General features: G+C 46.8%; 9 protein-coding genes across 9 annotated transcripts; 4 read left to right on the forward strand and 5 right to left on the reverse strand.

The window, feature by feature from the left end:
* Positions 1-113: 113 nt before the first annotated feature.
* On the forward strand, positions 114-933 carry TRUGW13939_11793 (uncharacterized protein; the record flags this gene model as incomplete). Its single annotated transcript, XM_035494898.1, has 2 exons — positions 114-249; positions 374-933. The coding sequence occupies 2 exons, from the start codon at positions 114-116 to the stop codon at positions 931-933; spliced, it is 696 nt and encodes a 231-aa protein (XP_035350791.1).
* Positions 934-1,176: 243 nt separating this feature from the next.
* TRUGW13939_11794 (uncharacterized protein) lies at positions 1,177-5,004 on the reverse strand (the record flags this gene model as incomplete). The annotated part of the gene is made up of 5 exons (XM_035494899.1): positions 1,177-1,469; positions 1,528-3,425; positions 3,478-4,688; positions 4,747-4,906; positions 4,967-5,004. 5 exons carry the CDS (start codon positions 5,002-5,004, stop codon positions 1,177-1,179), a joined length of 3,600 nt encoding a protein of 1,199 aa, XP_035350792.1.
* A 601-nt stretch (positions 5,005-5,605) lies between these two features.
* TRUGW13939_11795 (uncharacterized protein) lies at positions 5,606-7,348 on the forward strand (the record flags this gene model as incomplete). The annotated part of the gene is made up of 1 exon (XM_035494900.1): positions 5,606-7,348. One exon carries the CDS (start codon positions 5,606-5,608, stop codon positions 7,346-7,348), a length of 1,743 nt encoding a protein of 580 aa, XP_035350793.1.
* A 229-nt stretch (positions 7,349-7,577) lies between these two features.
* Positions 7,578-9,544, reverse strand: TRUGW13939_11796 (uncharacterized protein; the record flags this gene model as incomplete). Its single annotated transcript, XM_035494901.1, has 6 exons — positions 7,578-7,832; positions 7,905-8,714; positions 8,768-8,844; positions 8,915-9,073; positions 9,135-9,192; positions 9,434-9,544. The coding sequence occupies 6 exons, from the start codon at positions 9,542-9,544 to the stop codon at positions 7,578-7,580; spliced, it is 1,470 nt and encodes a 489-aa protein (XP_035350794.1).
* A 2,215-nt stretch (positions 9,545-11,759) lies between these two features.
* Positions 11,760-13,154, forward strand: TRUGW13939_11797 (uncharacterized protein; the record flags this gene model as incomplete). Its single annotated transcript, XM_035494902.1, has 1 exon — positions 11,760-13,154. The coding sequence occupies one exon, from the start codon at positions 11,760-11,762 to the stop codon at positions 13,152-13,154; it is 1,395 nt and encodes a 464-aa protein (XP_035350795.1).
* Positions 13,155-15,871: 2,717 nt separating this feature from the next.
* Positions 15,872-17,389, reverse strand: TRUGW13939_11798 (uncharacterized protein; the record flags this gene model as incomplete). Its single annotated transcript, XM_035494903.1, has 3 exons — positions 15,872-16,993; positions 17,089-17,103; positions 17,177-17,389. The coding sequence occupies 3 exons, from the start codon at positions 17,387-17,389 to the stop codon at positions 15,872-15,874; spliced, it is 1,350 nt and encodes a 449-aa protein (XP_035350796.1).
* An 803-nt stretch (positions 17,390-18,192) lies between these two features.
* TRUGW13939_11799 (uncharacterized protein) lies at positions 18,193-19,754 on the forward strand (the record flags this gene model as incomplete). The annotated part of the gene is made up of 3 exons (XM_035494904.1): positions 18,193-18,514; positions 18,615-18,958; positions 19,032-19,754. The coding sequence occupies 3 exons, from the start codon at positions 18,193-18,195 to the stop codon at positions 19,752-19,754; spliced, it is 1,389 nt and encodes a 462-aa protein (XP_035350797.1).
* Positions 19,755-20,093: 339 nt separating this feature from the next.
* On the reverse strand, positions 20,094-21,059 carry TRUGW13939_11800 (uncharacterized protein; the record flags this gene model as incomplete). The annotated part of the gene is made up of 1 exon (XM_035494905.1): positions 20,094-21,059. One exon carries the CDS (start codon positions 21,057-21,059, stop codon positions 20,094-20,096), a length of 966 nt encoding a protein of 321 aa, XP_035350798.1.
* A 2,167-nt stretch (positions 21,060-23,226) lies between these two features.
* On the reverse strand, positions 23,227-25,037 carry TRUGW13939_11801 (uncharacterized protein; the record flags this gene model as incomplete). The annotated part of the gene is made up of 8 exons (XM_035494906.1): positions 23,227-23,465; positions 23,516-23,812; positions 23,885-23,964; positions 24,017-24,133; positions 24,194-24,286; positions 24,367-24,623; positions 24,674-24,929; positions 24,991-25,037. 8 exons carry the CDS (start codon positions 25,035-25,037, stop codon positions 23,227-23,229), a joined length of 1,386 nt encoding a protein of 461 aa, XP_035350799.1.
* Positions 25,038-25,427: the final 390 nt, after the last annotated feature.

Below are 25,427 nucleotides of genomic sequence, written 5' to 3' on the forward strand. Positions count from 1 at the left end.
TGCTAGGCAACCCCACAATCACCGACACAACAACTCAACCACCAGCCGCGCTCTGTGTTCCTGGCTGGCCATTCACCATCTGCACAGTCGTTGGAACGTCGAACTTAGCGACCATGGGCTCCATTCAAAATGAGGACCACATGCAGAAACCGCCGCCATTCCACCTCACCGAGGTTGACCGTCAGATCCTTGCCCAGACCGACGACGAGTTTGTGTACCATGACTGGGAGGAGCTGAGTGGCATTATTGGTAAGTGTCAGCCCTGCTGTTATTATTTATTATTGGGGACAGAAATACGCAAACCCCCCGTCTACTATTATATTTAACAATACCTTGCTATAAATATAACTAACATATTCCCCCATCCAACTAGCCCGCAATGACCTCGCTGTCCTCCGCCGCAAACCCTCCGATCTCCGTCGGTACATGGCCTGGACATCCGAAATCAAGACCACCTACGGCTCCATCACCAACTACATTTGCCAAAAGCGCCTAAACTGGACATCCGCCTCGTCCCCCGACATCGCCCAAATAAAATACATCAATCCCACCCCGTTCGCCGACGCGGCTGACTACAGAGTCCTCCGAAACGACTGGCCCTACGGCCTGACCCCGGACATTAAACACATCGTAGTCTGGTCCAAAACACCGATTGCCACAAAGCCCGAGAATGGCGATGTGACAGACGAGTCGAGGGCCCTGATCGAGGCCTTTGTGGACCGCACATTTGTGTCCAGGTTGCAGAGCGATCCGGCCTTTGCGGGGTTGGCCAAGGATGCCATCCGGGAGCAGAATATCCTGTGGTTTAAGAATTGGGCGGCCCTGCAGAGTGTGAGGAGTCTGGAGCATTTCCATTTGCTGGTCAGGGGGATTCCAGACGAAATCATCACCGAGTGGACGAAAGAAGAGAGTGTCGTGCAGGTCATTCTTTGATTCTTTACACAATTTTTGTTCATACAGGCATAGGCATACTAGTAGAGGCTTCTGACGACTAGCAAAGACTTGTTGAATATGCCTATATACATACATACAGCTAACGAGAAATAGATCATGACTTGACGAAGAAAATTATTTGAGAACAGTGGGATATTAAAATAGCAAACGGTAGCAAATAACGCCTTGGCCATAATTCCACGTAGCTAAACCACGCAGAGGATTGTCCCCCCGATTATGTGATCAACTCTTTTGCTCCTCCACAAACTTGAGTGCTTCCTCTTTCGACACCACGTCGATTGTACTAGCCTTGTTGCGGAAGCTGACCCCGTAGCACTTCTCCGCCACGTGCAGCATTTCCGGCCGGAAAGTCGTGCAGATAAACTGTCCGTTGGTGGCCTCCGAGATTGACTGCAGCATTTGAGCCACTGCGGTACGGTACTGGGCGTCTAGATTGGCATCGATCTCGTCAAAGAGATAAAACGGTGCAGGATCGCAGGCTTGAATGGCAAAGACAAGTGCAAGTGCACACAAACCTAGATTCGGAGAAATTAGTTAAATAGTCCAAAAATATCTGCGATGAAGGAATCTTACTCTTTTGGCCACCACTGAGCTGTTGAATACGTTGTTGGTCGTCGTGTTTGCTGTTGAAACTAACACTGATTCCAACACCAACGTAATTCTCAACACTCTCTCGGCGGTCTTCGTCCTCGGACTCAATCTCGTCTTCCGGGCGAAGAGCTCGGTCTGTCTTGCGCTGAATAATTAGGCGGCCGCGGCCTGCAGGTACAAGCTTCTCAAACACGTTGTGGAACTCGCGCGATACCTGCTTGAATGTACGCTCAATAGCTTCATCCTTGCGCTGGTCAAGCACCGTTATAAGCTCGTCGATTGACTTTTGGGACGCGTCGAGCTCTTCTCTCCGCTTTGTCAAGGTTTCCCGTTGTTTGGTAAAGTTGTTGTACTGCTCAAACGCCTTCTTGTTGACGTGAGAATACTTTTTCAGTGACTCGTTGACTTTGTGCAGCTTTTTGACAACACTATTCGAGTCCGTCTTGTTGTACTTGGTGAATGCTTCATCCGGCAAGACACCCAGATCACGAATGTTTGAGCTACACTCGGCAGCTTGCTTGGTCAGCGCTGCCTTCTTCTGCATGCTCTTTTCCATTCGTCTCTGGTGCTTTTCAATCGACTTGGCAAGCGCCTCAAGTTCGTTTCGTATCTCGGCCTTGCGACTTTCTAGCTTTCCAACTTGACTATTGCCTTCTGTAATCGACTTGTCAACATCGGCAAGACGTTGCGATATCTTTCCAAGTGCAGTCTGGAATTTCTTCATCTCCCGCTCAGCGGTTTTGAGATTACCCTGTGCGCCCTCATCGCCTATATCAATCCCATTACCGCTGAGCTGGTCGAGACGTGGGTAAAGGTTTTCGCGAAGTTCCACTTCCAACACCGACTTCCGAGCCTCAAATTCACTGCGTTGGCCAGAGAGTTCTGCATATTGGCGGCGAAGTTTCTGGGCGGTAGATCCAAGCGATTCAAGCTGTGCCTCTTCCTCTGGTGTGAGTGCCTTTTGGAATGCCGAAGACACTTCCGCTTCCAATGCACCGACCTGGCCATCCAGGGCAGTCAGGTTGCTTGCAATGTTCTGAAGAGCTCGTTGCTTGCTATCAAGATTATCATTCTTGTTCTGCAGCAACTCACGTTTGCTTCGGAGCTCTTGTCGCATCGGTCCGCTGCTGCTGTGGAATTGTTGCTTGCGCTGCTCCAGTTTTTGCAACTCGCCAACCGCTTGAGTGACCTCTTGATCTAGCTTTTCTAGATCTTTGCGAATCTCGGTGGCACGGTTCTTCTTCGTTTCATGTTCGTCCCGCCACTTCGTCAAGGTTTTCACAGCCTCAAGGCGAGATTGCCGGGAATCATGGAAACCTCCAGTCAATGCACCACGCTTATCCGACCGATCTCCATCAGGGGTGATGGCGTTCACGCCGTGACTTCGAGCGTACTGGGCAGCCACTTGAAGATTTGGACAAATAATTGCTTTGCCAAACACTTGTTGAAATGCGCCCTCAAATTTGGGATCGTACTCTAGTTTTTCAATCATGGGAATCGTGTCGCTTGCCTTGGGCAGGTTCATTGGACGAGACTTCAAGCGATTCAGTGGCATGAATGTAACTCGACCAGCCTTCTCTTTTTGCAAAATTTCAAGGACTTTGGTGGCAGTCTCGTCCGTATCGACGACATAATGAAACAGGCTTGTGCCAGCAGTAACTTCGACTGCGGTGCGATATCGCTCGTTGACATCTAGGAGCTCGGCTAGTGTGCCATAAACGCCTTCTAGATTGTGCTGGCGCTTGATTCTTCGGACAGCTGCGATGCCGCGACTGGTACTGTTGTCCATCATGTGCGAGAGATTACGCTCGGCACGATCAACTTCGTGGGAAGCATTCGACAGCACGGAATCCAAGCGGGCCTCTTCTCGCCATAGTTCCCTAAAATCATTGTCAGCATTCATAATCGAAATACATTGCCGTGCAAACCTACTTTCGTTGGTCCATGAGCTGATCCCTTTCATCCTTGCCGTTTTGCACCTCTTGTTCGATGGACTGAATAGTATCTCCTCTACTATCAATCTGCTTGCGTAAATTCTCAATCTCCGGTTCCAAGGTCTCAATAGTATTCTCGAGGTCCTTAATATCTTGTTTGGTTTGAGATTCAACTTTCTTAACAGCCTTAATAGAGTTCTTGGTCTCCTGAATCTCGTTGTGGATCCACTTGTCACGTTCGGACTTGTTTTTGAAGCGAGAATTTCGGCCTTGTTTAGCATAGAGGCGTTGTCGAACAGTTTCCGCTTGATCTAATTGCGACTTGACGCCGTCCTCTTGCTCTTTAGCAGCGTTAAATTGAGGCAATAGCGTCTGTAGCTCTGTTTCACGTTGCTTAATGGCGGTCTGGACAGATTCAAGGTCGTTATCATGTCGAGCTTTGAACTGCTGGGCAGCAGATTGGCCATCTTTGAGAGCCTTCTCCTGTAGTTCGACCTGAGCAAGGGCGCGAGAAGTCTCGCGGCGTTCATCCTCCAGCTGCGCCTTGTCCACTTTCAAAAATTCAATCTGCTGCTTGCACTCGGCGATTTCTGCATCAATTTGGGTCAAGGTTTTTTCACCCTGAATAAAGTTTTCCCGGTTTGCATCGGTGTCCTCGACACCGGTTTGACGTTGGCCCTCGAGGCTATCAAGCGCATTTGCAATCTCCTGCTGTTCGCGAGAATAGATTGTGTATTCCAAGCACCGACGCTCACGATCCTGTTCCTGATAGTTCCGTAGCTCGTCTTTTTCTTCCTCCAGTTCATCGAGACGTTCGTTAATATAGTCAAGTAATTCGTCAATTTTCGTTCGTTTGTTATTGGTCTCGTTCATGATTTTGAGTGACTCGGCTCGACGGGCTTCGTAGACCTGAGTACCAGCGACTTCCTTTAGCAGCACCAAACGTTCCGAATCTTTCATATTTGTTAATGTTGTGACACGACCTTGAGGGACGATATAGTATGGGTTAGATCGCGAGAAACCGGCAGATTCCAGCAGGTTCATGACATCTGCCTTGGTCGCGTTCCTGTGGTCCAGGGTATATTCGTCCTTTTTCAAACCAATCGTTCTCCGGAGAATTAGTTCTGGCTTGCCGGTAGGAAATCGCTCGTCCGAGTTGTCGAAAATCACCTCGACATAGGCCGACATGACTGCGGAACCGGAGCCTTCCTATCGTCTTGTTAATTGTGTTTAAGGATCAAACAAAGCGAATGCAATGGGTCCATACGTGAAGCAGAGCTTGGCGCTCTTCCCGTCCCATCTGCGTGTAGGCATCGCTCAAAACGAAGCGAATAGCGGCGAAAAAGTTACTCTTGCCGGAACCATTGCGGCCGACAATAACATTGTGTTTCGGGGAAAAGGGTTCGATGACCGTCTGGTCTTTGTAACTGTAGAATTGACTTGTTAGCGTTTTTATGCAGAAACAAGAAGAGAAAAAAATGCGATACCTCTTAAAGCCCTGGATGATGATCTGTTTGATATACATCTTGACAGCGACACGCGAGGCGCGAAAAGGGATCCCTTCAAGAAGACTCTATCATGACCCGGTTGACGATACAGAGCAGATAGCTGCAGGCTGCCAGGCCGGAAAGAATATCGAGCTGTGCTTGACGGACTAAGCTGGTCGACGTTGTGACAGTGGTTTCTCGCACGTCGAGTTGCCTGCGACGCGTTCCTGCCGCTCGACGTGTAGCGGCCCGATTTGGCTAGAGTGGTGGCACGTGACCAGCCCACGACTTGAGAGACGCCAAGGCACCGATGAAGTTGATTATTTGATGCAAGGAAATCAAATATCATATCTCGTTAAAGACATACTTCACTGTGATTTCCTATAGAATTCAAGGTAGCCGTAGATTTCTCGAGCCCTGGCAGCCCTGCTTAAAGCAGCGGCAGTTCCTTGGCCCACCCAGACTTCTCCCCCACTTCACCTTACCGAAAATACAACATTTGTCGCCGCCTTAACACAGGGCTGCCAATCACACATCGCGGGGTCGACCCTTATCGTATAAATTATTTTTATCGCTATCAAGTTTTTTCCCAGCAGTCTGTGCCAACCACGAAAATTACCCCTCATACAACGAACCATCATGGAACCAGGGAGTGCAGAGGCGTCTGCCCATGGAGTGGCAGATGGCCATGTCCCTCCCCATCAATTCGTCGCAAACACAGGCTATATCAACACCTCAAACGACCCCGCAACTGATCCCGTATCAGAAGAAAACGGCGAGGAAAACGACGAGGAGGAATACTATGATGACATTTTCAGCGACGACAATGAAGAAGAACTGCTCGAGGACAGTCTGGGTGCCGCAAACCCCAATGATTTCACCAAATCGTACAACCGCCAGCGTCGGCTCAACGAAGCCATCGCCGACTCTAATGCGCCCAAGTCGTCTTACCCAAAGACGAACCCTCAGCGACCAAAGGCAAACGTTAGCGCCGCAGTCGATGATCAAATTGAATCTCTGTCAAAACATGCCACTAAGATCAGGCTGGATGACTCCCAATCGGGGCTCCGAGGAAAGGATGCTAGGGTAGTGGACAAGAGCGACCGTGCCACCTCGGAACAGGTGCTCGACCCGCGAACAAGGATGATTCTTTTGCAGATGATAAATAGGAATGTGGTGTCTGAGATTAACGGATGTTTGTCGACTGGAAAAGAAGCAAATGTCTACCATGCCGTCACACTGCGGGATACTGATGAAGGTGACGTTGAAACCATCCATCGGGCTATCAAGGTCTACAAGACTAGTATCCTGGTCTTCAAAGATCGAGACAAGTACGTCACCGGTGAATTCCGCTTCCGCAAGGGCTACAACAAGAGCAACAACCGCGCCATGGTCAAGGTGTGGGCAGAGAAAGAGATGCGGAACCTACGACGCATTCACTCTTCAGGCATTCCCAGCCCGGAACCTCTCTATCTCAAACTTCACGTTCTTGCCATGGGATTTATTGGCAATTCACGAGGTATTCCAGCCCCGCGGCTAAAGGATGTTACTCTCGACGTTCCGGACCCTGAGTCTCGCTGGCAGGAATTATACATGGAGTTGATCGGCTACATGCGTACCATGTATCAGACTTGCCGACTAGTGCACGCCGATTTGAGTGAATACAATATACTATACCACAAAGACAAACTCTACATCATTGATGTCAGTCAAAGTGTGGAACACGACCATCCTCGCAGTTTGGAATTCCTCCGAATGGACATCAAAAACGTCAGCGACTTTTTCAGTCGCAAGGGAGTCAACACTTTATCTGAACGTATCATTTTCGAATTTATCATCAGCGCCCAAGGGCCTGACTTTGTTGATGGCAACAAGGAAGCCATGACAGCAGCCATCGAGAAACTGTATGACATTAAAAACCAACCAGGAGGTGCTCCAGACGGCGACGAAGTCGACACTGCCGTTTTCCGTCAGCAGTATATCCCCCAGACACTTGAGCAGGTGTATGACGTGGAACGGGACGCAGAAAAAGTCAAATTCGGCGAAGGCGCCGACCTTGTCTACCGGGACTTGCTTGCTGATAGACCGAACCCCTTACGATCCAAAAAAGGAGCTGAACACCCAGTCACTGGAGCGGAAGCTGATGATGAAGACGATTCTGATCAGAGTGGCGGCGTTTCATTACTCGACGGGTCTGGGTCAGAGGGAACAGACGACGAAGCTAGATTCGCAAAAGGGACGCCGCGTGGCAAGAAACACGAAGACAAGGAGGAAAAGCGTCAACACAAGCAAAAGGTAAAAGAGGAGAAGAGGGAACAAAGAACGAAGAAAATTCCAAAGCATGTTAAGAAAAAGCTGGTAAGCTCTACAAAGCGGAAATAAATATGAATTGATCAGCCGGGTAGTATTTAGACGAAATTAAATCATATTAAAGCCATTCCAGGTACCACAGAATGCTCTAATTAACTAGCATCGTAAGAAACGCGTTGTTCTTTATCATAATTTGCATATGTAGACTGATCTGGTACGATAGGGAAGGTTTTCCCGAAACTGAATATATTCAAACTATCTAGCTAACCTTACATAGCTTTACTTAAGATATGGCAACCAGTCACTTGAATTGATCCTTCAGTGCTTCACCAAATCTTCTAGCCGCCTCTGTGAGATCGTCTTGGGAGGCTGTCGCGTAGGTGGCGCGGAAGAACATTCGACTTTCTGTTGTACTACTGTCGGACCAGAAAAAACTCCCTTGCGTTAAAAAGACCTTCTGCTGCATGGCGCATTCAAATATTACTTGTTGAATTGTTCGATGGTTAGCCCCAGTTTTGTATAACGGATGAGATCTCCAGTCGATCTCAATCCATTGCTATGGAAAAACACAAATCATTAGCGAAATTCAATGTTCTTGGACAGAAAGCCACTTTATTATTTCACTCACAAACATCCCGGCCCGTGACGGATTCCAGCTCGCAATATCCTTGGGGAGAAATTTGTTGCAAGCATCAAGGAATGTATCCCTTCTCCATGTGTATTCCGTCTGTATTTTCTCCAGCCACTGAAAGAAACCTCCGTGACCCCAATGGTGGTTCAAGAGCTTGAAAAGTATCGCCTGTGAGAAACCACTGGGATGTTGGGATGAAACCTCGTTCATCCGAACAAACTTCTCGACGACCTGTTGAGAGGCTGTGACCCAACCCGTGCGAGAGCCAGGTGCAAGGACCTTGGATAGTGAATCTAGTCGAAGAACTCGACCATCGACATCAAGACTCAAATACGACGGAATCAACGCGCAGGGTTTGTTCCCTTCGTGAGAAGAACTTTCACCAGGGGTATACGGCGGTAGTTGTAGGTAATAATAAGGTTCATCTTCCACGATATAAAGATCATGTTTCTGGGCAACCGCATAAATTGCCTTGCGCCGCTCAAGAAGCTGTGTAGCGCCTGTAGGGTTCTGGCCAGTGGGAACCATATAAAGGAGAAATGGCTTTCGGGCTCCTCGCTCGCCCTCGTCCCAGCTAGAGAGAAGGTCATCTAGAGACTCGGGGACTAGACCTTGTTCATCCATCTTGACAGACAGTACTTTAATACCCATCGGTAAAGCTGCTTCCAAGGCACTGGAGAAAGCGTATTCTTCTGCGATAATATAGTCACCTTTTTCGCAAAAGATCCGTAGAGTAGAATCCCATGCGGAGGTGCTACCCACTGTCAAACAACATTCCCAGTCGCCATATGGAGGACTATGCACAAGCTGTGTGGGCAGTTAATTACCACCCATTCTTTTTTGATAGAAATGGTTCTTACTTCAGTATGTTCAGTGACAAATCGTAGCATCTGTGCAGAACCAGTACCTTGGCCATAGTTCAGCGCAACATCTAGGCCTACAAAGTACAGCAAACCGAGCATGCATTAACAATAGTCGAAGCTTCCAATGCTGAACCTTGGACCTACTGTAATCACTGACGCGTGGTTCAAAGTCATACTTGGCCAGGTGAAGAGTTGACTCGGGTACTTCGCCTGCAAAGCGAGGAGGGTTGGATACTTTGACTTTAATCTCCTCAAATGGGAAATAAGCACTTGACGGGGTACCAGCGCCAAGTGAAATCATGCCTATATACATTAATTTATACTGTTAGCATAATGAGTCGGCATATATTGCTCAAACAATCACAGGGCTTCAAACAACCTGGTGCTTGAGAGTCCCGAGCGGCAACTTTGATGCTAGACGGCTGTTTCAATCAGCATGAATAGCGACCGACGAACATGTAGTCTACCTGTCTTTTCGTGGCTTCCTCGGAAAAATAGTCTATCCTCGCTCTCCAGTCAGCCAAGAAGTAGGTACGTGGAAGTATGGTGTCACTTGCTGTCCCATCTTTTTGCTTGAGGTTTGACGGAAGTTTCCTGTCGCGTAAAGAGAGCATGTTAGCAGTATGCTTCTCATAGGAAAAGTATCAAAGTTTCTCCTCTTACAGGGCTTCTGAACACGTCACTAGTACTGCTATCTTCTTTCTGTTGAAACTCCTTTCGCCAAAGCGGAACTCCACTGGGGTTGAGAAATTTTGTTGCAGTCTCAGGAAACATGATCGAATCAAGGTAAAACCGTACGGCGTGACGACTGGTACATCAAGGTAGGTATGGCTTTTGTGCGACTTTTGCGATAAAACTTTTAGCTGCGGTGGGCTCCCACTTGTTAGTATATACCAGCTCGGATATATACGCCTGCTCGGCGTTCACTGCCATAACCGGGATGGCCTTGGCCGAACCAGCATCAAGTGATATCTGTCGACAGTGCAAATGTGATAATGCCTGATACGGTTGTAGTTGGCATGGAATTTTGAAAATAATGTATTCATGAGCAAGCTTGTCCGAGGCCTAGGTATGCCGCGACCCACCATGTAAAGGGGGATATCATACCTGACCCGAAAAACATTTCCAACAACCTCTATCACCTTCAATGTTAGCACACTGTAACGAACTTTTTACGGCTAGGGATATATGTATTTCTACATGTAAACAGCTCGTTACAGCCTTTTGTTTATGATATTTAAATACGGATATATTTTTTTCACTTTGTGATCATCGCACATCAACATTGACATCTGGAAATATATAACATGAACATAGAGGATTGACTCCCACTAGGCCAATTCCACCATACATATCAATTCAATGTTGATGTAGCCCCACACGAAATTAAATTTCCTGGTAGTTTGATACTCAATAATACCAATACTTATACTTAGGATTAAGGGCCTAGAAAGGGTTTGCATTCTTTAAAATAACTGAATTGATATTGTAAATTGATAATTTTTTAAGGTCGCATGTGGGATGACTAGACGGATGGGTTCTCGCATCAATCCCCTTTTTATACCCAAAAGCAAATTTCAATGTTAAGTTTCCAAATATATAGGTATTACTGCTTCATATAAGTTAGAGGTTAAGTGTATGTTGATGAGTCTGCGTGTGATAAATGGGTAGGATATTCATGATCTGGTTGGTCTTTACTGGGCGTCACGCCAAATCAAATATTTGAATTCTACTGCAGTTAACGATATCAAAAACTGCTATTACATGCTCGAGATGGTATTGTTCTGCCTTGTATCTCTTAAGGTTCAACTAATGCCGAGTTCTTTGAAGACTTTATTAACCAGCTTCTCTAGCACTGTAAGAGGTATCCAGAGCTAAAGCTGGTGCTCGTTATAGATAATGCATCTTTCTATCACCCAGATCAACTTAAGCAGCTAAGATCTCACGATACGGTTGGAGAAACCTAGGAAACAGCGTGGGCGCCCTCGTGATGCGCTATACCGCGTTAGAAATATACTCAAGATCAGGCCAGATCAAGTGTCGATTAAGTTACGTACTCTGAGAACCCCACAGAAGTGTATCAGGGAGATATGAGGAACAGCTCAGTCCAACCTCCAGGAGGTTTCACGTGACGTGCCTATGTTGACGTGTTTCCAACACCAATCAAATTCCGACGCTCTGTTCTCAGCCTAATGCCCCGCTTGACCTATCTCAATTTCCTTCCAAAAGATGACCTGGTGGATTTTAGGGCCGTCATAGCTACCGCTACTTACTACGCGAAAAGAAGTTCAGTGATACGGCTCGTTCTCTATGAGTGTTTCCAATCCGGAATGAGGAAAGCTATGCGGAGATGCCTCCACAGCCCCGTGATGAATTCGAAATCGCAATGATCTGTACCCTTCCTCTAGAGGCCGATGCTATGGAAGTGTTATTTGATGAGCATTGCAATGAAATAGGACATATGTATAGGAAGCAAGTGGGTGATGTCAATACTAATTGAACAGGAAGAATGGATGATCACCATGTAATACTGGCTTGTATGTTGAGAATGGGAAATTGGAGATCAGCCGTCACTTTAGCTTCATAGGCACTACGCTTTCCTTGACAGTAACCCAGGATTGGGAAGCTAAAGAGACGCACCTTTCCAGTAGTTGGCGGCGTTGCCCATGTCGGAGGGTTTCCTATTGGCCCCGCGCCGTAGAATTGATAGTGTATCATGCATAGCGGCCCTTGATGCCTTACGCTTTACTAATGGTTTATCAAGTCGACGAGGCTGAGCAAAGTGTGTTCTAATGCAACATCGCGAGACAGGGTATCTACAACACTCCCGCAAACCTGATATAAGGTATAGGTACTTTGAACCTCAATATATAACATTTTACAAACTGCAACAATGATGAAACAAACAAAAAAAGGGTGTCCCCAACGCAATGCTTATTTGGTTGGCTGGGTTTGTTCGCTAGATATCGAATATGTCGCAGCGCGGGCGATGCTTGATGAAGAACACGAGAAATTTGGACTTGATGGAGATGATACGAACATATACACGCTCGGTCGCATTGACGAGCATAATGTTGTAATAGTCTCTCCATCAGCAGGCGAAAAACTAGGACGTCCAGCCGCAACCGTTGCTGCTCAAATAAGATCTTCTTTCCCGTCTATTCAGTTCGCCTTGATAGTTGGGATCGGAGCAGGTGTCCCAACAGCAAAAGCAGACATACGTCTAGGTGACGTGGTTGTTAGCCAGCCAAATTCATTGAATGGTGGAATAGTGAAATATGCCCTTGGAAAAGAACCGAATGAACAGAAACAGACTGGGCATGTACCCCCAAGCGTTCTACAAAATGCTATCTCAGTCCTGCGAACCGCCCAAGTTTGGCCAAGCGACAGGTTCATGAAATTCGGGTACAGGCTCCGCGAATTTCCCATGTTTAGACGCGAAAATACGGGACCTGATCTCTTATTTGAAGCAGGTTATCCCCATGTTGGGGGGCCGGATTGTCGAAGGTGCGATCGAATGAACTTGGTGGAGCGGAAACCAAGGTCTGAGAAAGTCAAGGTTCACTACGGCACGATTGCATCCAGTAATCGTGTTATAAGGGATGCTATTGTGAGGGACAAGCTCAGCTCGCATCTAGGCGGGGTCCTTTGCATTGAGATTGACGCAGCCGATCTGATGAATATAATCCCATGTCTTCACATTCGAGGCATATGTGATTACGCTGATTCGCACAATAATAGTGCTTGGAAGCCATATGCGGCAGGATCAGCCGCAGTTTATGCGAAGCAGCTACTGTCTGTGATAGACTCATTGGATACAATGACGCTTCTCTTGGATCAAAATGGAGCGGATTTTCCAATTTCTGAAGAGATTGTTAAGATGGCATTAGCACATCGCGATGCAGTGGCCCTAATAGATCGTCTTCTTGACAAAAGAGGAGTGGACTTTCCAATCTCTGAAGAGACTGCCAAAATAGCAGCATCAAATTCATCAAGTGCAAGGGAGGCGGTAGAGCTTATTAGTAAAAGCCCTGGGGATATGTTTTTTGATCAGAAGTCTGGTGGTGCATCTGATTCAGAATCAGAGATCTTTTCATTACCAAGCGTGCAGTCCACTGCAGTTACTAACAACAGTTCCTTCACACAAGCCGAGATACGAAAGGCTACTGATAAACTCGTCGATATCTTCCTGGGAAACGATGAACTTAATAATTTATATAAACTGGCTATGAATGATCAACGGATTGGCCCTGACCGATTTGTCCGCAATTTTAAGAGATTGCTCCAAGCATTCTCGAGGAATTTGAAAAAAAGAAAGTCAAGAGGCATCCCATTACGAATTGGCGAAATTTGTTTCGCTAAAAGCCGGTTTCGTGGCTTCTAAAGTCCAACATATTCTCAAACCGGGGCTTGACAGCCGTAACACCATCATGCCCAGCAATATGGAAGAGGGGCCAGCACAAGAGACAGTGGACCAACCTTGGATAGCGGACTGTCTGTTCAGGGAAATGAATATACCACCCTCATTGATGAAGAGTCAGACGAAGATCATTTTGTCACGCTATTGACCAATGGACGAGACTTCCTTGTGGACAGCAATGCGTTTAAAGAGTTGCTTGAAGACCTTCGAAAGTTTGTTCAACCATCTCACAAGCAAGATATTAGGCTCAGTGCGCTAGCCTCAAGTGAGACTGATCTTGAAACCTTTGCTGAGTTAGTACCGGAACCCTATTTGAGCTTAGTGATGAAGATATCTCGAATAGTAGAAGCGCTCCTCTCTTGTCTGGGGGTCAAAGAGAAAGGTATACCGCGAGGCCATCAGCGCATTAGGTGGATAAATGTACGTGTCTTCGATGTACCCCTTTCTTAGAATTTATCAAGCCCAGTCACATGCTTAAACAACCAAGGCAAGAGGTGAACATCTTTATGATGACTATATTGAACACGACCAAGGCTCCCTACAAGCAATGCAAGATTATTTGAATACGTCAGCGTATAAAATAAAAACAGCGACCGAGAGTGGTAATGATTATATATCCCCTCATCCTTCCCGGTTCCATAATCTCAACAGCAGTTCAGCAGCAGGAAACATCTCTAATACTGGTGATGTTGTCGGCCATCTACACAATACCACCACCAATACTGTAAATGGCTGTGCTATACAAGATATAGAGCTTGGCGAGCTTCCAGGCAGTACAAGTACACTGCATCTTCTTCTCTGTATGGAAAATGGGAGATATGGTGCTAAGCTCCATCAAGAGGTTATTACACACGTTATGGATGATCGAGAGCTTTTCCATGCATTGAAACGCATCTATTACGAGCAAAGAGGGAAATCAAAACCATATTGGTCTTTGAGAACAATTGACAGTATCCATTTCATGAAGGTATGTCAGTTTTGAGAAATCCTACGAGATCAAGATAGTATAAAGGTTAGCCGTTCTAATAACGAGTTAAAAAGTTCACATACGGGGGCCACCGATATGTCGATGTGCGATGTCATGAGGAAATTTGTGAAAATGGAGAGCTTTGCAAATGTATACCGCCAGCTAATCTTGTCCACCCAAATGGAACAGAATATGAATGTCGCCCAATACCACCCAAACTGTCACCCCCGGTTGGGCCGCGAATGTTAATGGACTTATTTACCCATCCTAATGACTTACAGCCTAATAATACGTTGGTTATTCAGCAGCTTCCGAAAAGGACCTGTGGAGAACTCAAATCTGATCATGTCGAATTTAAAGAAGCATGGGAGATATATTATAAAGAAGACTGGGACCGGTTCAAGGTTTGCTGGATTCTTGCGATTGGCTTTTTCCCTCCCAGCTTGTTATTCGGATTGTTGTGGGGGATTCTAAAGAAGGATCCTCAAGGCTCATTTGGAATAGCGGCTTGGCGGATGGCAGGATCTGTGATTGTGACCGGGATTTTCGGGACTCTTTCGCAAAATTTGTGACATAGCAACCAGTAACTTTATATAATAAAGGATACCATACTGACAGCCTTAAAATGTTAGTAGCCAATCGGAGAATAAAGACAGAAAGAATTATATAACAATAAAGTAATACTATATCCTCCTCTTATTAAAATCCAACTGGAATATGTTAAAAAAATCAAAAACAAATAAAGATGATCCAATATAGAAAAAATGAAGTATATGGTTAATATATAGAGTAAATAAAGGGTTTAACCGTATTTCACCTAGATCTAGGATGTAACTACCATAGCTTTATACCTTTTATTTGATCAATCATATATTGTTTACTCTAATTAATCTATTAGAAAGAGCATAATTAAGATGAAAAGAGAGAACTTGACTGCGTATATACTAGTATCTATTATTTTAAACGTAGATTTAGGTGTATTATCGTATTTGTGTAATATGTACAAATGACTAATAGACTATGCAATAATATTGTTTTCTAGGTATAAGCAATTTTATAAAGATTATAATGTACAGCTCATTTTTTTTGTAGCACGACTAGCAGTCTAGAATGGGCGTCAAAGCTACGACATTATCCCAGAATCATAGGATTGTAAAGAATGTAAGGAATGAGGCTTATATACAGGCAGTGAAGATATTCAACATCGATTTTTCTTCAGAAAATATGCCGTTTCTGTATTGCCTTTTATGGGGACATTCTGAATATCACCCAACAAGTCGTTCTTCAATGTGCCTGTAGCATGCTGGGGTTTTCTCCTAGTATGTGCCAGCTCCGTTAAATGTCGTTGGTATGACAAAAGATTGGAATACTGACTTTAGTTCTGTATGAGATTAATCAAATAGTCACGTATTGATTGACTGCTGCTATTGGACACTTTCACCATCCGAAACACTAGCTTAGCCACTTATTTCGGTGCAAGTCCTCTGAACCCTGAAATCTCCCTTGCATCATACAATACAACTGGGTTCTCCAACTGAGGTTATGGAAAGAAAAAGCAGCAGTGCCGGTTAAGCGTGAATAATAGGATGGTGTCAAATTGTCAACAAGCAAAGACCCCTGTAAACAAACACTCAACAGTGGCACAATAAAACTCGAGAGAAATTAGCTAAGAATGATTTGATATAGAACCAGTGGATAACCAAGACGGCGGTATTCAGCACGAAGAAATTTGGCGTCGTGAAACCATTAAAAAGAGAACCCAACTGGACAAACACAGGAGCAGCAGCAATAAAACCATAGGTTGCAGGATTTGGAGGCCAACAAGCTTTGCCAGTGCCCCTGTTATGAAAGGAAACACGCAGCCACCCGCACTCCCGAGAGCGACGGCAATCCCAATGCCTGAAATATGCAGATGCTTTGGTAAAAGGTCGGCAAACGCGATGACGGCTTCAGGGAACAAGGGGCCGAGGAAAAATCCGAGCAAGGCCACTGCAACGACAGATACCGTGAACTCCTTTACTAGCCAAAAGGTGATGTGGCAAATGATACACGCGGTCACGTAAACAAGTACCGTGTACTTGCCGATATTGAGATAGCTCGTCACGAAACCGAGGAGGACACGGCCTACGGTGAGTCCAGCCCAGTACACAAAGTTGGCTATCCCGGCTGCGAATGGAGGGACAACTCGTTCGCGGACTAGGAAGGTAAACACCCAGCCTCCGAAAGTGATCTCGACGCCGGCATAGAGAAATATGAATAGGCAAATAATCCACGTGGCGCCATAGCTCAGCGACTGGATTGTCGGGCTCGCGCGCAAAGCTTTCCACCAGGAGACGGCGTCCCTGTCGGTGTGAAGCTCCTTTGTGACGGGGCTTCCTCGCGCCGACCAGAACGCAGTAGTTAAAGCCAGAATTTCAATGATAGAGCCACCCGCCATGATATAGTAGAACTGATACCAGTGCCATCCACGGTGCGTGATCAGCGAGGTAGCAGTTAACGGGGCCAATGCTGCCCCCAGACCATAGAAACCATGCAGGATACCCATCAATTGGCTACTGTCTTCCATGACGCCGATCCACGCGTTCCATGCTGCATCTAAAAGTCCACTGCCTAATCCAGCCAGGACAAAAAGAACAACCAGTACAGGGTAAGGAGGATGCTGTATCGCAATGGTATAAGCTAGGACGTGAAATCCAGATCCCAGAAAGGCCACCCCCCGTTGTCCAAATCGCGCATGAATCCAGTTGCTCACAAGAGCAGCAGCGACATATCCTAGACAAGGGAAAAGAAATACCATAGACACAGAAGCATAGTCTAACCCGTAGTGATCACACAGCTGCATATCACAGTTAGTCAATCCCGTCATTGGCGAAACTCTGGGGTAGGACGGCTCTCCATATGATAGGATGAGAGGGGATTGATTTCACATACGTAAGGGACCAAGGCCTAAAAGGAACGGTCATGTTAGCGCAGGCCTTGCAAAACCTTTGGGGACGGGGAGAGGTAAACATGGACGTACACCATATATTGCATCATTTGCACCGACCACGATAAAACTGAAGAAGGCCGCGAGAATGCGCCAAGCATTGATGATTGGATTGTGCCATTTTTGCACTGCGTGTTCAGGCTCTGATTTGGGCAGGGCCTCACCATTTACATATCTGCCTGCTGCCTCGCTCACCGATTGTAGAAGAGGGGTTGTAGCATCAACTGAAAGGGTAGAAGACGACATTGTGCTAGAGCTGTAACTCCTGCAGTCCAACTGGGGGAATGAATGAGGCGAAATCTCTCTGCTGAAGATGGTGAAAGTGAGTTTGTAAATTTCGGGGTCGAGATTTCTCCGGCCGCCAGAATCCCCTGATTTGGTTGAGCCAACCAGGAACCAGCCACTGCGTTCGGTTCGTAGCAGGAAAAACTCTGTATATCCCCTCAAAGTATCCTGAATTGAGAGGTTTTGCTGATTCTGAGTCTAGATTGTATTGCGCCGACCATAGACAGACCTTATTCTCTGAGCATCAAGACGGCTGGGGCTGGAGCTCCAGCCTAACCCGGCGTTGTTGCTACCGTAAATCATGCAGAGCCATTGATTTAGAGGGTGTGATTGGGACAATGTAACTGCATCCGGAGCAGATCTGTCATATAGGTGTGGAGATGATGTGAGAGCCATCGAAAGGTTCAGAGAGAGAAGTAACGTTCACACTATTCTTACTTGTATGAAACCAGTGAATGGCATATCGGCAATATTGGGAAATACTACCTCAATGTCAACTGGTATCACAACGTTGACGAAAGCGAACATCATCAGCTCTCCCAAATCATGTGGCGTTCTCTCGAACCTTTCTCGCCATTGCATGATCGTGAAATGCAACCGTTACTGTATAGAGGAGATGAAACTTTGTTCCTGATGTTTTATATCTAGAGCTATGCCTAGCTCATTGCTCTGGGAACATACGTTCTCCCCAAAATTCCCAAGGCAAGAGACCAGAATCTGAATTTACAGTACCCGGGCTTTGACTGTCAAGAATATCCTATACCATGGGTTCCTACGAAGAAAACTTGGACACTTACTTGTATCAATGTGTGACTGGAGGTCCACAGGCTGCCACTGCGAAGTCAGCTGAAGGCCTGTATTTTACTCTGGAAGATGGCCAAAAGGTCATGGATGCAACGGGGGGTGCAGCGGTTTCGGCCATCGGTCATGGCAACAAAACCGTGCGAGAAGCCATCATTCGTCAGCTGGATACGGTGACTTACGCTCATCCTGGGTATTTCTCGAACGCTCCTGCCCGGGAACTGGCAGACTGGCTGGTCGCATCGACTGGCGGGCAAATGTCCCGGGCCTGTATCCTGGGATCCGGTTTGTGGCCCCTTCGCCCATTTACCTCGCTCTGTTCCGGTGTACTTTCTGCTTCGTGGCTGCCGTATATGTGTACTAATGTCGGTGAGGTAATAAACAGGCTCTGAAGCGGTTGAAGCGGCGTTGAAACTGGCCTACCAGTACTTCGCCGAATTGACACCGCAGTCGCCCCGAATCAACTTTATTTCGCGACGGGGCTCATGGCATGGTTGTACCATCGGTGCTCTGTCCGTAGGCGATATCAAGTCCCGAACCACGCTCTTTGAGCCTCTTCTGCTGAAGAATGTCAGCAAGGTGTCCCCCTGTCATCCGTGGCGCGACATGAGGAAAGGGGAAACCGAGGAGGCGTATGTGGCTCGGCTGAAACAGGAGCTAGAAGATGAATTCCAGAGGCTCGGTCCAGAAACGGTTTGCGCCTTCATCGTGGAACCGATGGTTGGCACGGTAAGCTAGCCACCTCAAGACTGACAATCTCCGGAGAGTGTATGCTAATTAGCCAATTTCTGCTACTCTCCAGGCCCTCGGCTGTGTTGTGGCGTTGCCGGGCTATCTACGCGCCATGAAGGAAGTCTGTGATCGCCACGGTGCCCTGATCATCTTCGATGAAATAATGTGTGGACTCGGTCGCACCGGGGCCCAGCATGCCTGGATGCACGACGGGGTGGTCCCTGATATCCAGACCGTTGGTAAGGTGCTGGGAGGCGGATACGCTGCGATATCCGCCATGTTGGTTAACGACCGGGTAATTCGGGGCTTACAAGAGGGCAATGGAAGCTTTATTCATGCCCAAACCTACCAGGCACAACCCCTGACCTGTGCAGCCGCGCTAGCTACCCAGCAGTACATCCAGGCGAACAACCTAGTCGAGAATGCTCGCTGCATGGGAGAATACCTCGGAAAAGAACTCCAGCAGCATCTGATGGACCACCCTCTGGTGGGCGACGTCCGTGGACGAGGACTCTTTTGGGCTGTGGAGCTCACGCAGGATAAGATCACCAAAGCTCCTTGGGACCCACGACTAAACCTGGCCAAACGCATCCGGTCTCGGGGACTGGAAAAGGGATATGACATATGTATTTTCAGTGCTACTGGGGCCGCAGATGGTTGGAATGGAGACCAATTTCTCTTGGCACCGCCTTACATCGTGCAGAAGCAGGACGTGGACGAGATCGTCACGCGGGTGGTGAAAGTCATGAACAGCGTTTGGGAAGACATCGAGCCCATAGTAAGTGGTAGGTGATGTCTTTAGGGTTGGTTACATTAATATTGCTATACATCCAATACCGCAAACGGTTGTTTGTTCTAGGTTTTATTATTCCTACAGTTTAACGATGGCAGCAGAGGAACCTTGAGGGGTCCAAGGAATTAATATTAATGCAAGGCAATTGACAGGGCAATTTTCATGACAGTTCTCCATGTAACCTCGTGTGTTGAACAGCAGTGATTCTCATCTACTACTTGTAACGCAAGGGATGTGAAGACCCTGGATGTGCTCATAACATGTTTTTATTCAAACTTATACATACATACATACAGAAAAAAAAAATTGAAACAGGGCAAAGACAAGAAACAGTCGGTTCTACTCATAGTCAACCGGAATACTATATGATGAGTCGTAGTGTATGGCCCAGTAACCGTCCCAGATCTTCTTGGTGATGGGACCAACCTTACCATCATTGACGGGCTGGCCGTCTAGCGACGTGATTGGCATGATCCCACCAGCTGTGGTACTCATAAAGAGTTCATCACAATGATAAACCTGTTCTATCGGGACAACCTGAAGACGGACCTCAATCTTGGAGGTTCGCGCAACATCTATCACACTCTGGCGGGTAATGCCACGTAGCACGCCCCGGTCTGGCGTGTAGAGGACGCCATCCTTGACGAGAAAAACGTTGAAGCCCGATCCTTCGGTGAGGTTAGTGTCTCCATCGGTAAGGAAAGGATAAGTGGCGCCTCTGTCCATCGCTTCAAACAATCCTCTCGTCAAGTCTCCCCACTGCAAATTCTTGATTGTCGGATCAAAAGCCCCAGGAGGGGTTCGGCGCACAGTGCGTGCAACCACCGCGTTACCTCCAGTAGGCTGCTCGTCTGGATTCATCACCCAGACATAAGGAAGGATAAGCAGGTATAGATTGTTTTTCCACAGATCCTCTGGTTTAGAGCCTCGAACACCCACGAGACCGCGCGTGACGATTAGCTCTACAAAGCCGTCGCGAATCCCACTCTTGACTGCCATTTGCGTCAAAATCGACTTTACTTTGGTCAGTGGAATTGGGAACTTGAGTCGCATTTTGTCGCAGCTCTCAGTGATCCGCTTTAGGTGATCATCGAGCCGGAAGAAGCGGCCGTCCCAGAGCGTGGTCACATCATAGGTAAGGTCGCTATGCATGAACCCTTCATCGAGAAGCGGTATGCGGGCCTCCTTGGGCTTGACAAATTCCTCTTCAATGTAAGCAATGCCTTTTGCGAACGGGTTTTCACTCTTTTCTAACTGTTCCTGGCGGGCGTAGTATCCCGCAAACACCTTGTTCATGGACGCCATGACGAGTACGGTATCAGGGTAGGATTGATCAGTAATGAGGTAAATCAGAATTGTGATTGTCTGTGGGTGAAGAGAGTGAAAAAAGAGCGAGAAGCCTCCTTTTTCGAACAACGGCCATGATGTGAGCCCACCAGACTCGATATTTCCGGCTCTTTGCACCCAGATGACATCACTCAAGTATACGAATGTGGCTGCGATTGACTTGGTTACTACTACTTGTGGAAGAATACTCCATGGTACACCTATTTCGCGTAACGTATGATTTTGCTATTAACAACTACCAACATTATTCCAGCCCAGAATAGGAAAGACACTGGGGACAATTCAAACTCGTATCCGGTCTCCAGTCCTGATTTGCCTACGGCATAATCTTCTCTCTCCACCATGCCGAACACGAATTTGCTGTTTTTTCATCCTCCGCTCATGCCTTTGTGTGGATATCTTGCACAGTGGCGAGGATGGAGGTCCAGTCATCGAATGGGACGAACGGAATTGAACGCTTCTCACAGTATCGGACGAGGCCTAGACTGTCTGTCAGTGATACTATTTTTTGCTTTTTGATTACGCAATAGACATACCCATCCCGCACTTCGCAAAGAGCAGGTCTGTTTCAGACGCGGCAGACAGATCAGAGACCCCGTCTCCAGCATACATCAGAACTGGACGGGATGGACCGGTAAGGGCCGCGTATGGTTTGATCGAATGCGATTTGTCATGACCGAAGTGGCTGAAATGATATTGGATTCAGAAGTAAGCCAAAATTGAACCGGGAACGTGGGTATGATCGTTTTCTCTTACCTCTTATCACGGAAGGAAATCTGCCAACCGCCATGCTCGTTGATACCCTTGCCATTGCGAGGCTGGATGTCATTAGCTATCACTGAAATGTTTTCTGGCTTGCTGCCCAAATGCCTCTCCAACAACGCGTGTATCGCTGGCGCTATCCCGGAGGAGAGCACTACGATAGGGACGTTGTGTTCTTTCGCCCACTGGTAGAAATCCAGGAAGTGTGGGTCGAACTCGATGTTCTCTAAGAGGGCCTGAATACATTCATCCAATGGAGCTCGCACGCTGTCCAACATTGTCTGAAATGATTCCCTAAGACGAGGTGGAATGTTTATTCAATATCTAGACAATTTGTTCCAGGACTTGCATTCACATACCTAAAGGTTATGTCTCCACTCGAGAGTTGTTCTTCCAGTACCTCGCGCTTGTCAACTCCAAAGCCAAGATTATCCACCTGCGAAAGACCGTTAGCTGATACTTTCGGAACGCTGTTAAGATAGCGGGGTTCTGTACCAGGTAATCATTGGCTATTTCCCCCTCTCAACATTAGTACGGAGATATTGTCTGCCCGAGTGAAGCTGTCTTACAATCTTGCAACGTGATAGTTCCATCGAAATCTGTGAAAAAGATAACCTTAGGGTCACCCTTCAGGTATTGCAGTTCCTCTTGCATGATGGCTGTGGAATTGGTGTGAGCTAGTTCTGGCCAGAAAAGAAGGGGTAAGTCTCGAGGCAGTAATAAGCAGGAACGCAGCGTTCTTCAAACCAGGTCCTTCTGTGAATTTCTCGATGCGGCGTGAGCCTACTTCGTACACCTATGCAAACGGAATATTACCGAGTTCAGTTCTTACCCTCAGTGACATGAACGGGCAGGCATTCTTCCCGCCGTCATGTAGCACGGAAGCCTAGCGCTGCAAGGGATTAGTTGACGTGTCTCCACTATACTATATAGGCTTAAACGCACGGCCCGTAGCGAAGAATGCAATGTCACATTGCAACTTGCCTTCCAGGAGAGAGTATTGAAACGACGTGAATAAATCTTGCATGTCAAATCTCTCGTAAGGGATTCACATGGCTCATACATTTCAGAGGTTTGGTGAGGTAACGATGCTTTTGTAACAGGAGGAGGATGACATTTGGCTACATTTCCCGAGTTGGAGCAACTGTTATACCAAATTACAGGTCGGAATAAGCCTACAAAAAGGACCACAGGCAATGCATATCTGAAGCAGGATCAAAAAGCCCCACATGGGAGCATTCTTTTGTTACTGTCAATAATCTTCCAGCATAGGATGAGCGAGGAAACGAAACTTCAAGTCGCCTACGTAGAACATCGGTATAGATATTTTTAAAGCAGGAAAAATTTCAATTGTTTAAACAGCCTATGCCACCTCCGAGATCGAACGAAGAGCAGATATAGAAGGGGTTAAGAAATATTCGCCACCCTGATTAAGAACCCAGGTCTCGAGAGGAAGTCGAACAGTCTGCTTGTTTCCATCAACAATGCTCATGTCGAAGACGATGTTGGGCCCACGCTGGCCAATGATGGGATCCAGGCCGGGTTCTTCATTGTTGGTGGCGCTATATTTGCCAGGGGGAAAGGTTCTCATGTTGCACCACCCTATGAAGAGATCAGCCCTGTAATTCCGACGAAGGTTTGATGGAGCGTACGCTTTTGGATGTTCAGGAATGAATTAACAATACTCCCCTGGTAACAGACAAATAGCAATCCACGATTGTGCAGGGTTTCTTGCTTTAGCCGCTCGTCATCCTTAACTTCCTCTCCATAGGGGATACCACGACGAAGGATGGGGGATCCGTCGTCTTTCTTGTCTCCACGAGGTCTAGTCTTGCGGATGTGTGCGGTAAATGGGCATTTTTCTTGGTTGTTGATAGGTCTATAGTCGAAGTTATTAGAGTCGGCAAGGGATTTATCGTCCTTGTCTGGCGAGAGATCGACAGGACATCCTAAACTGATTCTTAACTTTGTTCTTCTTGTCTTTAACTCTCATTCCTGGGGACCTCAATTGAATCACGTACCGCTCTTCCATCTTCCAAACATGCGTGCCGCCAACGCATCTGCACTCATATGGTACTCGTCTTTCTTTCCCTCGCAGAACCTTGAAGACTATTGTAAGCGAACGAGCATCGAATAATTAAAAATCAGCATACTTATCAAATTCCAGAACATTCTGGCGTAATTTGCGGAATACCATAAAGCTGCTGTCTTTGGCCCACGGAGCACCGTCCTGTGGAGCAGACCTGCCCTCACGGTCGACAAAGATCTTGCTGTAGAGATAATTAATTGACCAGCGGTGACAAATTTTAAGAAATGAATTTTGTACTTACCCTGGAAGAACTAATTTGGGCTCTTTCTCTCCTGTTGGAGGATTATCGAGACCTTCTATCAGGGGTTGGGAGATCAAATCACGAAAGCCGAAACTGTAGAGATAGAGAGCACGGAATACCCAGTTAGCAATGAGGCCTTCTCCATTTAATATATGATTAACAGAGTTCCCTACTGTTCTTTCCCTTCATATTCACCGGGTCTGGCCTGTCCACATTCGATGAACTGCTTGGTAATACTGTCTCCGAAAAGGGCCACGATCTCCTTCACCTTGGCCTCAACAATTTCCTTACTACTGCCGGCGACCAAAAATACCCCATCAGTGGACGTGTATGGTTGTTTATAGTCGCTCGGCTCATCTCGGCTTTCCGCTGTCAAATCTGTGTACATCCCTTGGACAAAGGAAATCTCTTTGATACCCAGTTTACCCAACTGTTGACTCGTCAGCGGCAAATTAGAACCTGTGACCTGGTGTAATTTACCTTGATCAGGCCTCTTTGGGCAAAACTGATGTTGGAATGAGCTTCAGGGAGGTGGCCCTGGTCTCCCTCCAATTCAGTGACTTTCCCGTTGTGGTCTTTGATCTTATTTCTCGCAACCAGGGCTTGTTGAGCGGTGGTAATTTTGGGGATAAAGTCCTTCAGACGGCCTTTGAACACTTCGTACTTTTTTTCCTGCCCTTTATCATTGCGGATATCGAAGAAGTAGAAAGTTTCATACTTCTTGGGGAGACCAGGCCTGGAGGAGTTGATTAGCTGTTTCTGTTTTATCTCTCATGTGATATACCATCTCGACTAACCAGACATCACCCTGGATATTGTCCTTCGGAACGGGTTCAACTGTCATATTTTTGGATGGAGTGATCTGCTACCTACAGATCTAGAAAGGGGGTGGATATCGAAAGGTGCTAATGAGCTTTCATTGACGAACACCACCATCCTTTTAAGCCTTCTTTTTTTGCAGATTGCTTGATAGCATAAATGCGGAAACAATTATCATTGTACTTGTCATTGAAGAACTGCATCTGGCAGGATATGGCATTAAGGGACTACCTGTTTGCAGCCCAAAATTCACGAAAACTATGGTCTGACATCTGTTTCATTACCGAATGCAGTTGATAAATCGGCCAGCATCCTAGATGGCCGGTTTAATGTTAATGTAGTATCCAATTTCTAGGTAGTAGGCTACACATCATTCCACTCATAGGATGTCAAAGTCACAGGTTCGGGAATCTGT

The sequence above is a fragment of the Talaromyces rugulosus genome, chromosome VI (assembly GCF_013368755.1).
Source record: "Talaromyces rugulosus chromosome VI, complete sequence".
NCBI classification, from domain to species: domain Eukaryota; kingdom Fungi; phylum Ascomycota; class Eurotiomycetes; order Eurotiales; family Trichocomaceae; genus Talaromyces; species Talaromyces rugulosus.